This window comes from Lithobates pipiens, unplaced genomic scaffold, assembly GCF_037356315.1.
Source record: "Lithobates pipiens isolate NorthernLeopardFrog02 unplaced genomic scaffold, aLitPip1_a1.2 Scaffold_18, whole genome shotgun sequence".
Taxonomy (NCBI): domain Eukaryota; kingdom Metazoa; phylum Chordata; class Amphibia; order Anura; family Ranidae; genus Lithobates; species Lithobates pipiens.
Window position 1 is genome coordinate 583383260 of NW_027507758.1, and position 13702 is coordinate 583396961.

Below are 13702 nucleotides of genomic sequence, written 5' to 3' on the forward strand. Positions count from 1 at the left end.
CTGGAGTTCAGCTTTAAACCTCCGTACAGATTCTATTGTTGTCTATCAGAACTGGAGAGCTTATTTCCCACATCCTATGGTGACACAAGAACAGGAAGTGAGGTAAGATCTCCCTGATAGAGACAAAGAGAGCCATAAAACCAGACAGAGGTTCTAACCCTTCCACATGCTACCTTATATACTGTATATGTACAGCCATCTGTTTACTCATTGGGCAAACTATCCTTCATGTTCTGGTCAATCTGACAACCATCAAGTAGACAGGAAGTGAAGAAAATGCTTCCCTGTGAGGACAAAGGCCATAAGAAAACCTAAACAGAGTTCTGAATTTCCCCCAATCCAAGACTGAAAAAAAGTGGTTATAGTTTCGGTATACAGTTCACATTTCACCATTACTGTTCATTCTAATGTCTTTTCTCCTAGGAGCCACTGAGGAATGGTGAAGAACTACATGAGATCATTCATGAAAATCAGAGCAATGGAATTTCAAGGCCGTATCATCAAACAAACTCTAACGAACAGGCTGTGAGTAAACATAAAGACCTGAAAAAGAAATTCTGATATAAAAGATTTCAAAAGTGTGCCACATCCCATGAAAAATAGAAAGAGAACCCTGGGGGTGGGATTTTTTAGGCACTACCAACAGACAATGAAAATTAAGAATAATCATTTTAATAACATTGTAGAAAAATAAATTGAATATTAAACAAAGTCATGAACATTGGAAAATCAAGATATGCAAATTGATGCTACAAAGATCCTATACCCAACGCGTTTCGAAAAATATAATCTATAAAATCCAAATATAAATAATCAACAGTAAGTTAGTGTATTTATCCCAAAATGCATAGCCAAGAAAGGCCTAAAGTGCTGGTGACTTACATCTTATTCAATTGCACATACATGAGATTGTCCATATTCATTTTAAAAGAGAGACACTGTCACATGGAGTCATCCAACCGTCCTGCCCACATTATCACTGCTTGAAGTAAATCTCTAAGAAAAAAGGTATCTCCAGCCCAGAACATATGATGAAAGAATATATGTAAGGACTATGCCCCAAATCAATAGAGAGAGTCTTGTCCCTAATTGTGGTGAGGCCACGTGTACTGGGGCCTACAGAACGGGATTCCTGTAAAAATATGTAATAAAAAATATATAAGTAAAAGGAAAAGAAGAGGGATATAAATGTACATCCATAGTCCAAAAAAGGTTATCCTATGGTCAAACGTACCTGAAATGTGAAGTCACATCAAAACACCGGCAACCAGACTTGGAAGGACAGGAAGATCAGGAGATGCTGTAAAGTGATCCAATCACTGTTGCATTGAAGGACTGTTCAAGGTCCCAAAATAGAAAAAGGAAGCAAATAAACAAAAATATGAGTGTCAATAGCCGCCCCTAGAGATGGAATATTTAAACTGCAATAGCAAGAGATAGGAGATCACAAAGATCTCTGTATAACTCACTATGAACGTATTCAATCTCCGTCAGCATCTTCGGATGCGCCTGCGTGTTGACAATGCCTGTGATGCCTGAGTATTTATACATATATTGAGGTCAAGCGCAGCGCCTACCAATGAGGGACAGCTGCATGCGACTGGAAATCATACAGGATTCCATAAAAGCCCCCTGAGTCGCGCTCGCGCCGGGCCTCCCCACAGCGCGTGTGCAACATAACATCATGTGCACACACTGCGGAATGATTGTGTTGCACGCGCGTCCCACCGGCACGGATGTGTCTCCAGACAAACACTGAGCGGTTGTATAGTGACTGAAGGCTGATTTTAAGATGGAAAAAAAAATGTGAGAGAAGAGATTAAATGGAGTAAAAAAGAGGAATGTGTCTTCTAAAGGCTATAATATGCGACAAAACACAGTCGCAAAGTAGCAGAGGAAAAAGAGAAGCAAAGAAGCAAATGATATGTAGATTACACTATCAATCTACAATAATGAGACCAATTATATGGCTAATTCTCCATCCCTCCCGAGGTAAACCCTTCAAGAAAGGGCTTGAAGCAAAGCGCCTTATTGAGTCCCGGGGGATGTTTAGCCCTCAACATGTAAATCCAGCACAATTCAAGCTGGAGAAGACTCTTATTTCAGTCTCCTCCTCTAGGATTGCGGTGGATACGGACTAGGATCAAAAATGCGATCTTCAGGAATTTGCCCTGGTGGACAATGGTAGTACGTCTTCCCAGGGCTAAATCAGGATTGCATGTCTGCATGCTCCTAATATGTCGGTAAGCTTGTTTCCAAAATTCGAGCTTGGTCTTACCAACATAGAAGCAACCACAGCTCATCTTAATAGATAAATCACACCAAATGTCCTGCAGTTTGCAAAATGTCTAGGTTTGAAAGCGCTACCGTCTGGCAGGATTGTTTTTTTGTTGGTATCTACATACTCCTTCATCAGGGAGTTAACAGGAAGAATATAATCTATAAAATTCAAATATAAATAATCAACAGTAAGTTAAAAAAGTCCCTTGTCCCCATCCCATGTACTCCTTTTGCAGTCCCATCTTCGCTATCCCATGTCCTCCTCTTCCTCCATTCTAGGTCCTCCTCCTCCATCCCATGTCCTCCTCTTCCTCCATTCTAGGTCCTTCTCCTCCATCCCATGTCCTCCTCTTCCTCCATTCTAGGTCCTCCTCCTCCATCCCATGTCCTCCTCTTCCTCCATTCTAGGTCCTCCTCCCAGTGGTGTAGCGTGGGGGTGCGACGGGTCTGTAGCCTTGGGCGCAAAATTTTGGGGGACGAAATCCAAAGCTAGTGTGTGTCACTCTGTCCAAATTCTGATATACTGTGTCCCTGCTCTCTAGCCGCCATTTTCAATCTCAGGCAGGAAGGCCAGCACCCTGTGATTGGGCAAATGGGGTCATGTGCAGTGCCTGGGCTGGCCTGTCTGAGAGGTCGGGTGGCACACGTACAAAGGTTGCTCCTGGAGTATCCTGCCTTTATGTGACCCGCCGCAGCCTCTTTTCCTTGTCGTTCTCTCCTCCTGATCTCCAATAATTTCCCCATTGTGGCAGCCAGTCTGTCAGTGTGGCAGAGCAGATCAATCATGGATGGAAGGCAAAAAGCAGGTGAGACTCCCTCGTGAGAGATGAGTCATGTTGCTGGCCTGGGGGGAGTGGACATGGTCTGGGGAGAAGAAGCAGCCAGCCAGGGAGAGAGAGTAAACAAGCAGTTAGAGTCATGCTGTGTAGTGGTCAATATAGAAATACTATAGGTAGGTCATTGTAGTGGTTAGTAGGGGTGCACCAAATGGTTTTTTTGGTCCTGAAACCGAGAACGAAAATTTAAAATACACTAGGCCGAAAACCAAAACCGATACCTTAACAGCACCGATACTGAAACTTATTGTTAAAAAAATATTTTTATACAGGAGATGGTCAGAGACTGGGGACATTGTACAGGAGATGGTCAGAGACTGGGGACATGGTACAAGAGATGGTCAGAGACTGAGAACATGGTACAGAACATGGTCAGAGACTGGGGTCATGGTACAGGAGATGGTCAGAGACTGGGGGCATGGTACAGGAGACAGTCAGAGACTGAGGACATGGTACAGGAGATGGTCAGAGACTGGGGTCATGGTACAGGAGATGGTCAGAGACTGGGGACATGTTACAAGAGATAGTCAGAGACTGAGAACATGGTACAGGAGATGGTCAGAGACTGGGGTCATGGTACAGGAGTTGGTCAGAGACTGGGGTCATGGTACAGGAGTTGGTCAGAGACTGGGGTCATGGTACAGGAGTTGGTCAGAGATTGGGGTCATGGTACAGGAGTTGGTCAGAGACTGGGGACATGGTACAGGAGATGGTCAGAGACTGGAGATATGGTACAGGAGACAGTCAGAGACTGAGGACATGGTACGGGAGATGGTTAGAGACTGAGGACATGGTACAGTAGATCAATGCAGCCTCACCAGTGCCCATCAGATGCAGCCAGCCAGCATGTCCCCGTTGCAGCCAGCATGTCCCCGTTGCAGCCAGCATGTCCCCGTTGCAGCCAGTGTCCCCCCAGTGCGGCCAGCCAGTGTCCCCCCCCAGTGCGGCCAGCCAGTGTCCCCCCCCCAGTGCGGCCAGCCAGTGTCCCCCCCCCCGGTGCGGCCAGCCAGTGTCCCCCCCGGTGCGGCCAGCCAGTGTCCCCCCCCCGATGCGGCCAGCCAGTGTCCCCCCCCCTCGGTGCGGCCAGCCAGTGTCCCCCCCCCCCCCCGGTGCGGCCAGCCAGTGTCCCCCCCCCCCCCGGTGCGGCCAGCCAGTGTCCCCCCCCCCGGTGCGGCCAGCCAGTGTCCCCCCCGGTGCGGCCAGCCAGTGTCCCCCCCGGTGCGGCCAGCCAGTGACCCCCCCCCCCAGTGCAGCTAGACAGTGTCCCCCCATGCAGCCAGACAGTGTCCCCCCCTTGCAGCCAGACAGTGTCCCCCCCGTGCAGCCAGCCAGTGTCCCCCCCGTGCAGCCAGCCAGTGTCCCCCCCGTGCAGCCAGCCAGTGTCCCCCCCCCCCCAGTGCAGCCAGCCAGTGTCCCCCCCCAGTGCAGCCAGCCAGTGTCCCCCCCAGTGCAGCCAGCCAGTGTCCCCCCCAGTGCAGCCAGCTAGTGTCCCCCCGTGCAGCCAGCTAGTGTCCCCCCCAGTGCAGCCAGCCAGTGTCCCCCCCCCCAGTGCAGCCAGCCAGTGTCCCCCCCAGTGCAGCCAGCCAGTGTCCCCCCCCCAGTGCAGCCAGCCAGTGTCCCCCCCAGTGCAGCCAGCCAGCGTCCCCCCCCCAGTGCAGCCAGCCAGCGTCCCCCCCCAGTGCAGCCAGCCAGTGTCCCCCCCCAGTGCAGCCAGCCAGTGTCCCTCCCCCCAGTGCAGCCAGCCAGTGTCCCTCCCCCAGTGCAACCAGCCAGTGTCCCTCCCCCCAGTGCAGCCAGCCAGTGTCCCTCCCCCCAGTGCAGCCAGCCAGTGTCCCTCCCCCCAGTGCAGCCAGCCAGTGTCCCCCCCCAGTGCAGCCAGCCAGTGTCCCCCCCCAGTGCAGCCAGCCAGTGTCCCCCCCCCAGTGCAACCATCCAGTGCCCCCCCCCCAGTGCAGCAAGCCAGTGTGCCCCCCCAGTGCAGCCAGCCAGTGCCCCCCCCCCCAGTGCAGCCAGCCAGAGTGCTTCCCCATTGCAGCCAGAGTGTGTGTCCCCCATTGCAGCCAGAGTGTGTGTCCCCCATTGCAGCCAGAGTGTGTGTCCCCCATTGCAGCCAGAGTGTGTGTCCCCCATTGCAGCCAGAGTGTGTGTCCCCCATTGCAGCCAGAGTGTGTGTCAGCACACTTTCAATGGTTCCCCTATAGAATTGTTCCCCTATAGAATGTAGTAAGGATGGGTGGAGGGAGACTGGCTTCCAACGTTAGCACATCATTATATGCATTTTTAATACAAGCAGTGCGAGCGCCTGAATTTTACCTGCCATCAGGCTGTTTACCTGTACAGCAGAGCTGGAGTATAAGAGGAACAAGCAGTACAAGGAGCTCATGTACTGGCAAAAAGCATACTGATAGGAGGAGAGATCAGATAGATGAGCTCATCACTGTGCTGCTTCTCCTTTCAGTGTCCATTTATAGGATGGGGGTGGATCTAGGGTAACCTGGGCTCATAGCAAGTGAGCTATCAGACTGGGCACAGGTTTCACTACTTTGCAACACTTCCCCCATTACATTCAGTCATCTTTGAACCAAAAGGTGGCAACCTTAGGGCCAGTGGTCATATCTGTACCATACGTTGGTTTGGCCATTGTACATGTGGATGTGCAAGTACCATTTTTCTCTGGATGGGGATCCCCTTTTACATCCCAGCAGCCCCCAGAGCAGCACTGGGGGTCTGGCAGAGAGTATGCAGGCTTGTTTAGAAATCTGACGCTTTGTTTTTTAAAAAGCGGGGAAGAAATTAAGACTGAACTCTGCAAATGGTCCTAACTGCATACTCCCTTTGCTCCCATGCTGATCAATTTCCCTTCTGCATAGTATCCACAGTGGGTCAATTGCTTTAGCACTGCCACCCTTCACAGAAATCCTTGTATTTTTTTCAATGAATGCAAGGTGTTTGCTGAATGGATGAGGTGGAGAGGCATGGGGAAGGTGTGTAAGGTGTGGTGGCGTCTCATCCAATCAGAGAATACTTTGTCTTCATTGGAAAAAATCAAGATGTTCTGTGAATGGCAGTGGTGCCAAGTGAGTGACCCCCTGTGGTTACTATGCAGAAGGCAAGCTGCTTGGCACTGGACCTGGAAGATGGCATTGATCATTGTAGTAATGCCAGCTGCAACAGTGATTGTCAGCCTCTCCAGCTGCCCCTCGAGTATGAGATATATGTACATACTTACATTGTGCCAAGCTGGACCAATGTAGCTATGCTATACAGATCATACCTGGAGTTCAGCTTTAAACCTCGGTACAGATTCTATTGTTGTCTATCAGAACTGGAGAGCTTCCCACATCCTATGGTGACACAAGAACAGGAAGTGAGGTAAGATCTCCCTGATAGAGACAAAGAGAGCCATAAAACCAGACAGAGGTTCTAACCCTTCCACATGCTACCTTATATACTGTATATGTACAGCCATCTGTTTGCTCATTGGGCAAACTATCCTTCACTTTCTGGTCAATCTGACAACCATCAAGTAGACAGGAAGTGAAGAAAATGCTTTCATGTGAGGACAAAGGCCATAAGAAAACCTAAACAGAGTTCTGAATTTCCCCCAATTCAAGACTGAAAAAAAGTGGTTATAGTTTCGGTATACAGTTCACATTTCACCATTACTGTTCATTCTAATGTCTTTTCTCCTAGGAGCCACTGAGGAATGGTGTAGAACTACATGAGATCATTCATGAAAATCAGAGCAATGGAATTGCAAGGACGTATCATCAAACAAATTCTAACGAACAGGCTGTGAGTAAACATAAAGACCTGAAAAAGAAATTCTGATATACAAAATTTCAAAAGTGTGCCACATCCCATGAAAAATAGCAAGAAAGGGAAACCCTGGGGGTGGGATTCTTTAGGCACTACCAACAGACAATGACAATTAAGAATAATCATTTTAATAACATTGTACAAAAATAAATTGAATACTATACAAATTCATGAACATTGGAAAATCAAGATATGCAAATGGATGATATAAAGAACCTATAACCAACGCGTTTCGGAGATGAATGTTGTCTCCTTCATCAGGGATTAACAGGAAAAATATCATCTATAAAACTCAAATATAAATAATCAACAGTAAGTTAATGTATTCATCCCAAAATGCATAGCCAAGAAAGGCCTAAAATGCTGGTGACTTACATCTTATTCAATTGCACATACATGAGATTGTCCATATTCATTTTAAAAGAGACACTGTCACATGGAATCATCCAACCGTCCTGCCCACATTATCACTGCTTGAAGTAAATCTCTATGAAAAAAGGTATCTCCAGCCCAGAACATATGATGAAAGAATATATGTAAGGACTATGCCCCAAATCAATAGAGAGGCTTGTCCCTAATTGTGGTGAGGCCACGTGTACTGGGGCCTACAGAACGGGATTCCTGTAAAAAATGTGTAATAAAATATATATAAGTAAAAGGAAAAGAAGAGGGATATAAATGTACATCCATAGTCCAAAAAAGGTTATCCTATGGTCAAATGTACCTGAAATGTGAGGTCACATCAAAACACCGGCAACCAGACTTGGAAGGACAGGAAGATCAGGAGATGCTGTAAAGTGATCCAATCACTGTTGTATTGAAGGACTGTTCAAGGTCCCAAATTAGAAAAAAGAAGCAAAGAATCAAAAATATGATGAGTGTCAATAGCCGCCCCTAGAGATGGAATATTTAAACTGCAATAGCAAGAGAAAGGAGATCAAAAAGATCACTTCTCCATCCCTCCCAAGGTAAAACCTTCAAGAAAGGGCTTGAAACAAACCGCCTCATTGAGTCCCGGGGGATGTGTAGCCCTCAACATGTAAATCCAGCGCAATTCAAGCTGGAGGAGACTCTTATTCCAGTCTCCTCCTCTAGGACTTGTTCCAGTCTTATTCCAGTCTCCTCCTCTAGGATTGCGGTGGATACGGTCTAGGATCAAAAATTAGATCTTTGGAAATTTGACCTGGTGGACAATGGTAGTACGTCTTCCCAGGGCTAAGTCAGGATTGCATGTCTGCATGCTCCTAATATGTCGGTAAGCTCGTTTCCAAAATTCGAGCTTGGTCTTACCAATATAGAAGCAACCACAGCTCATCTTAATAGATAAATCACACCAAATGGCCTGCAGTTCGCAAAATGTCTAGGTTTGAGAACGCTACCATCTGGCAGGATTGTTTTTTTGTTGGTATCCACATACTTACAGTAGCCACAAGAACCACACATACAGTATATGTGCCTCTGTATTTACAGTGTTCAACACCCAGGTCGCCTTTGAACCCGCTCTTCACTAATTTGGAGGCAATGGAGGTTGCTCTCCTAAATGTAAAGAGGGGAGCCTCAGGACTCAAATGACCCAAAGAAAGGTCCATTGCTAAGACATGCCAAAATTTGGAATCAATTTGGTAGCTAATTTTGAAATGCTAGTTGCAAAATGTAGTAATGATTCTCAAAGGGTTATCTTGACTTGGGGGTTTATGGAAATACAGGAAATCCTGCCTAGTGCATGAGGTGCTCTCTATTGATTTGGGGCATAGTCCTTACGTATATTCTTTCATCATATGTTCTGGCCTGGAGATTCCTTTTTCGCAGAGATTTTCTTCAAGCAGTGATAATGTGGGCAGGGTGGTTGGATGACTCCATGTGACAGTGTCTCCTTTTTTAAAATGAATATGGACTATCTCATGTATGTGCACTTGAATCAGATGTAAGTCACCAGCACTTTAGGCCTTTTTTGGCTATGCATTTTGGGATGAATACATTAACTTACTGTTGATTATTTATATTTGAATTTTATCCATTATATTCTTCCCGTTATCCTCCTGATGAATGAGACAACATTCATCTCTGAAACGCGTTGGGGATAGGATCTTTGTATGATCGATTTGCATATCTTGATTTTCCAATATTCAACATATTTTTCTACAATATTATTAAAATTATTATTCTTAATTTTCGTTGTCAGTTGGTAGTGCCTAAAAAATCCCACCCCCATGGGTTCTTTTTCTTTCTAAACATAAAGACCTAGGAGAATGACAAAAGAAATCTAGATCTAGAGTCGGCCATTTTTTATATGCCTTAGTATATACAGTAGATTTATGTTTGTGCCAAGCATGTGTAGAATCACTTCCTGTTGACTGATTTTGGAAGTCTGAGCTTGGAAGTCTTTTTTCAAACATCAACCATTCTTTTGGTAAAGAAAAAATATTTGCTAAGGTTCTTTTTGCACTTTCCTCCTGCTAGTTTGAGTTGTGTTCTTGATCTCAGCTTCATATTTAAAATACTGCCCTCCTGAACCTTATTCATAAGTAACTGAGAACTGGGCCTCATGTGCTAACAAAGCGCATGTTGATAGGAGGAGAGAGCGGAGTGACAGCTTATCAGTATGCTGCTTACACGCTGAACAAATCTTGGTGCTGAGATTCCAGTGTCCACCCTGCTTGTAGATCAGCACTAATCATTGGGAGACATATACTATTTCTTTGCCAGCCTACAGTTATATCTACAGTGGGGAAAATTATTATTTGATCCCCTGTAGATTTTGTAAGTTTCCCCACTTACAAAGAAATTAAGTGTCTATAATTTTTATCATATTATCATATTTAACTCAAAGTTTCAGCTCCTGTCATAAATATTCTATAGGATTAAGGTCTGGAGACTGGCTAGGGCACTCCATGACCTTAATGCACTTCTTCTTGAGCCACTCCTTTGTTGCCTCGGTAGTATGTTTTTGCTCATTGTCATGCTGGAAGATCCATTTATGTTACATCTTCAGTGTCCTGTATAAGGGGAAGAAGGCTCTCATCCAAGATTTTACAATACATGACCCCATTCATTGGCCCCTCAATGTGGTAAAATCGGCCTGTACCTTTAGTAGAGAAACAACCACAAAGCATAATGTTTCTACCTTCATTCTTGACTGTAGGGATGGTGTTTTTTAGGGTCATAGTTACAATTTTTCTTCCTTCAAACACTGCGAGTAAAGTTAATGCCAAAGAGCTCAATTTTGGTTTTATCTGACCACAGCACTTTCTCCCAATCCTTCTCTTAATCGTTTAAATGTTCATTGGCAAACTTGAGATGGGCCTGTACATGTGCCTGCTTGAGGAGAGGGACCTTGCAGGCATTGCAGGATTTCAATCTATGGCGGCATATTTTGTTAACCAATGGTTTGTTTGGTGACTGTGGTCTCAACTGCCTTGAGATCATTTACAAGCTCCTCCCGTGTAGTTCTGTTTCAGTTTTTGGAAAACATAGGGAAGGGTTATCACCTCTGTATAATTTTTTTGGCCATCCGTCTTTTTTCATCTCACTTGCTGTTGTCTCCTTCCGTTTGCAAGTAGGAGACGTTTGTAAGTTGGATGTTTGAAAGTAGGGGCCTGCCCTATATGCTCTGCAGAAATGGGGGCCTAAGGTGTTGGTGTTGCCACAACACTGTATGCCCTCAAAGTGACTCTTGGTGGGTGCTGGAGTGCACTGCTGTGAACGATTATATCAAGAATTGTAATTACATGCCATTGTTGAACAGTGGTAGAAAAATTGGGCCTTTGGTGGTTGTGGTGGTGGTGCTGGTGCCACAACACTATAATTCCTCACAGTTACTCTCGGTGGGCGCAGAAGCGGACCCTGCTGTGAAATATTATATCAAGAATTGTAATTACATGCCCCTGTTAAACAGGGGCTGAAAAATTGGGCCTTAGGCACTGTTTGCTGGTGCCACAACACTGCAACCTCTACCAGATACTCTATTTGGAGTGCAGGAATGAACCCTGCTGCAAAGCATTGCATCAAAAATTGTATTACATGCCCCTGTTAAACAGGGGCTGAAAAATTGGGCCTATACACTGCAACCTCTCCCAGATACTCTAGTTGGAGTGCAGGAATGAGCCCTGCTGCAAAGCGTTGCATCAAAAAATGTATTACATGCCCCTGTTAAACAGGGGCTGAAAAATTGGGCCTTAGGCACTAGTGCTGGTGCCACCACACTGCAACCTATACCAAATACTCTAGTTGGAGTGCAGGAATGAGCCCTGCTACAAAGCATTGCATCAAAAATTGTAATAACACGCCCCTGTTAAACAGGGGCTGAAAAATTGGGCTGGTGGCACTGGTGCTGGTGCCACGACACTGCAACCTCTCCCATGTACTCTATTTGGAGTGCAGGAATGAGCCCTGCTACAAAGCATTGCATCAAAAATCAGGGGCTGAAAAATTGGGCTGTTGGCATCACCCAGAACCAAAAATGTGAGCCAACATAACGGGACAGTCACTCAGCATCAGCATAGGCAGTCTTGAAGGGATGTGACATTTCAAAAAAGATTATTTGGTTAACATCAGCTTCAGGTTCTTGGTAGCTGGTGGTGATCCAAGACTGATTCATCTTTATGAAGGTCAGTCAATCAACCGAGTCGTTGGACAGGCGCACCCTGTGATCAGTTACAAAGCCACCAGCAGCACTGAAGGTGCGTTCCGAAAGAACACTGGATGCAGGACAGGCCAGTAGCTCAATTGCATACTGTGCAAGCTCTGGCCAGTGATCCATCCTCATGAGCCAGTAAGCCAGAGGATTTTCGGTGGGAAAGGTGTCCAAGTCTGACCTTGCCCCTAGGTATTCCTGCACCATGTAAATCAGACGCTGGCGATGGTTGCTGGAACCGATCATACCTTGGGGCTGCGGACTAAAAAATTGTCTGAACGCATCAGTCAGATGGCTACCTTCTCCAACGCTCCTTCTGTGACTGACCGAAGCCTCAGCAACACGTTGTCCAGGACCAGGAGTTTGTAACCTCCCAGTCTCTGGGAACGCATTGCACAGACCTTTCTGCAAGGCCTCCCGGAGATGTCTCATCCTCTGCTCCCTCTGCGACTGCAAGATAAGGTCCGCAACGTTACCTTTGTACCGTGGATCAAGGAGAGTGGCCAGCCAGTAATGGTCCCTCTCCTTGATCCGAAGAATACAAGGATCCTTCCGCAGGCTTTGTAAGATCAGAGAAGCCATGCAGCGTAGGTTAGCTGAGGCATTCGGTCTGGAGTCCTCTGGGTCACTAAAGGCAACATGATCCGTAGCCACCTCCTCCCAGCCACGTAGAAGTCCACGGGTTTCTTGGGACTGTACATCATCCCTAAAAGACTGCTGCCAGGCTCCACCTCCATGCTGACACAATTCTCCTCCTCCTTCTCCTCCTCCTCCTCCTCCTTGTCCTCTTCCTGTGTGATGGGTGGGACAGCAGGAACACTGTCTGGATAAAAAGGGCCTTGAGAGGCAAGGAAGTCTTCCTCTCCCTGCCTCTGTTCTGCCTCAAGTGCCCTGTCCATTATTCCATGCAGCATATGCTCCAACAGGTGGACAAGAGGTACAGTGTCACTGATGCATGCACTGTCACTGCTCACCATCATTGTGGCCTCCTCAAATGGTGACAGGACAGTGCATGCATCCCTGATCATGTCCCACTGGCGTGGTGAGAAAAAAACATGCTCCCCTGACCCTGTCCTGGTGCCGTAGTCACACAGGTACTCATTGATGGCCCTCTGCTGCGTGTGCAGCCGCTGCAGCATGGCCAACATTGAGTTACACCTGGTGGGCATGTCACATATAAGGCGGTTCTTGGACAGGTTCAACTCCTTTTGGAGCTCAGCCAGCCGAGCACTGGCATTTAATGATTGGCGGAAATGCACACAGACTTTCCTGGCCTGCCTCAGGACATCCTGTAAGCCCGGGTACCTGCCCAAGATCCGCTGCACCACCAGGTTAAGGACGTGAGCCACACAGGGCACATGGGTCAGTTGTCCCTGTCGGATGGTGGAGAGGATATTGGTGCCATTGTTGCAAACCACCATTCCTGGATTAAGCTGGCGTGGCGTCAACCACCTCTCGGCCTGCCCCTGCAGAGCTGACAAAATATCTGCCCCAGTGTGGCTCCTGTCCCCCAAACAAACCAGTGCAAGAACGGCATGGCATCTTTTTGCCTGCGTATTTGCGTAGCCCCTTGAACGCCTACGGAGCACCCCTGGTTCCGAGGACAGAGCACTGGAAGAGGCCATGGAGGAAGAAGAAGAGGAGGGGGTGGAGGAGAGAGGTGTGTCACAACCAGTAGTAGCATTTTGGAGGCGTGGTGGCGGAACAACCTCCAACACTACTGCACCTTGTCCTGCATCCTTCCCAGCTGCCAGAAGAGTGACCCAATGGGCCATGAAAGACAGGTAACGTCCCTGTCCATGCCTGCTGGACCATGCGTCAGCGGTAATATGCACCTTACCGCTGACCGCCCTGTCCAGCGAGGCAAGGACATTGCCTTCCACATGCCGGTAGAGAGATGGAATCGCCTTCCGTGAGAAAAAGTGGCGTTTGGGGACCTGCCACTGAGGAACCGCACATTGCACAAACTCACGGAAGGGGGCAGAGTCTACCAACTGAAAAGGCAGCGGTTGAAGTGCTAGCAATTTAGTCAAGCTAGCATTCAACTGCTGGGCATGTGGATGGCTGGGAGTGAACTTCTTTTGACGGTCCAGCAACTGGGGCAGGGAAATTTGCCTGCTACAAATCGGACGTG

The 13702-nt window shown here is 47.2% G+C and overlaps 1 protein-coding gene across 1 annotated transcript in view; it reads left to right on the forward strand.

The window, feature by feature from the left end:
* The window catches only part of LOC143986781 (uncharacterized), a 154645-nt gene that overhangs the window by 32731 nt on the left and 108212 nt on the right, over positions 1 to 13702 (forward strand). Inside the window, exons 5-6 of the mRNA XM_077485187.1 lie at positions 424 to 525; positions 6810 to 6911. Of these exons, the coding sequence (XP_077341313.1) occupies positions 424 to 525; positions 6810 to 6911 (204 nt within the window). The remainder of the gene's footprint in view (positions 1 to 423; positions 526 to 6809; positions 6912 to 13702) is intronic.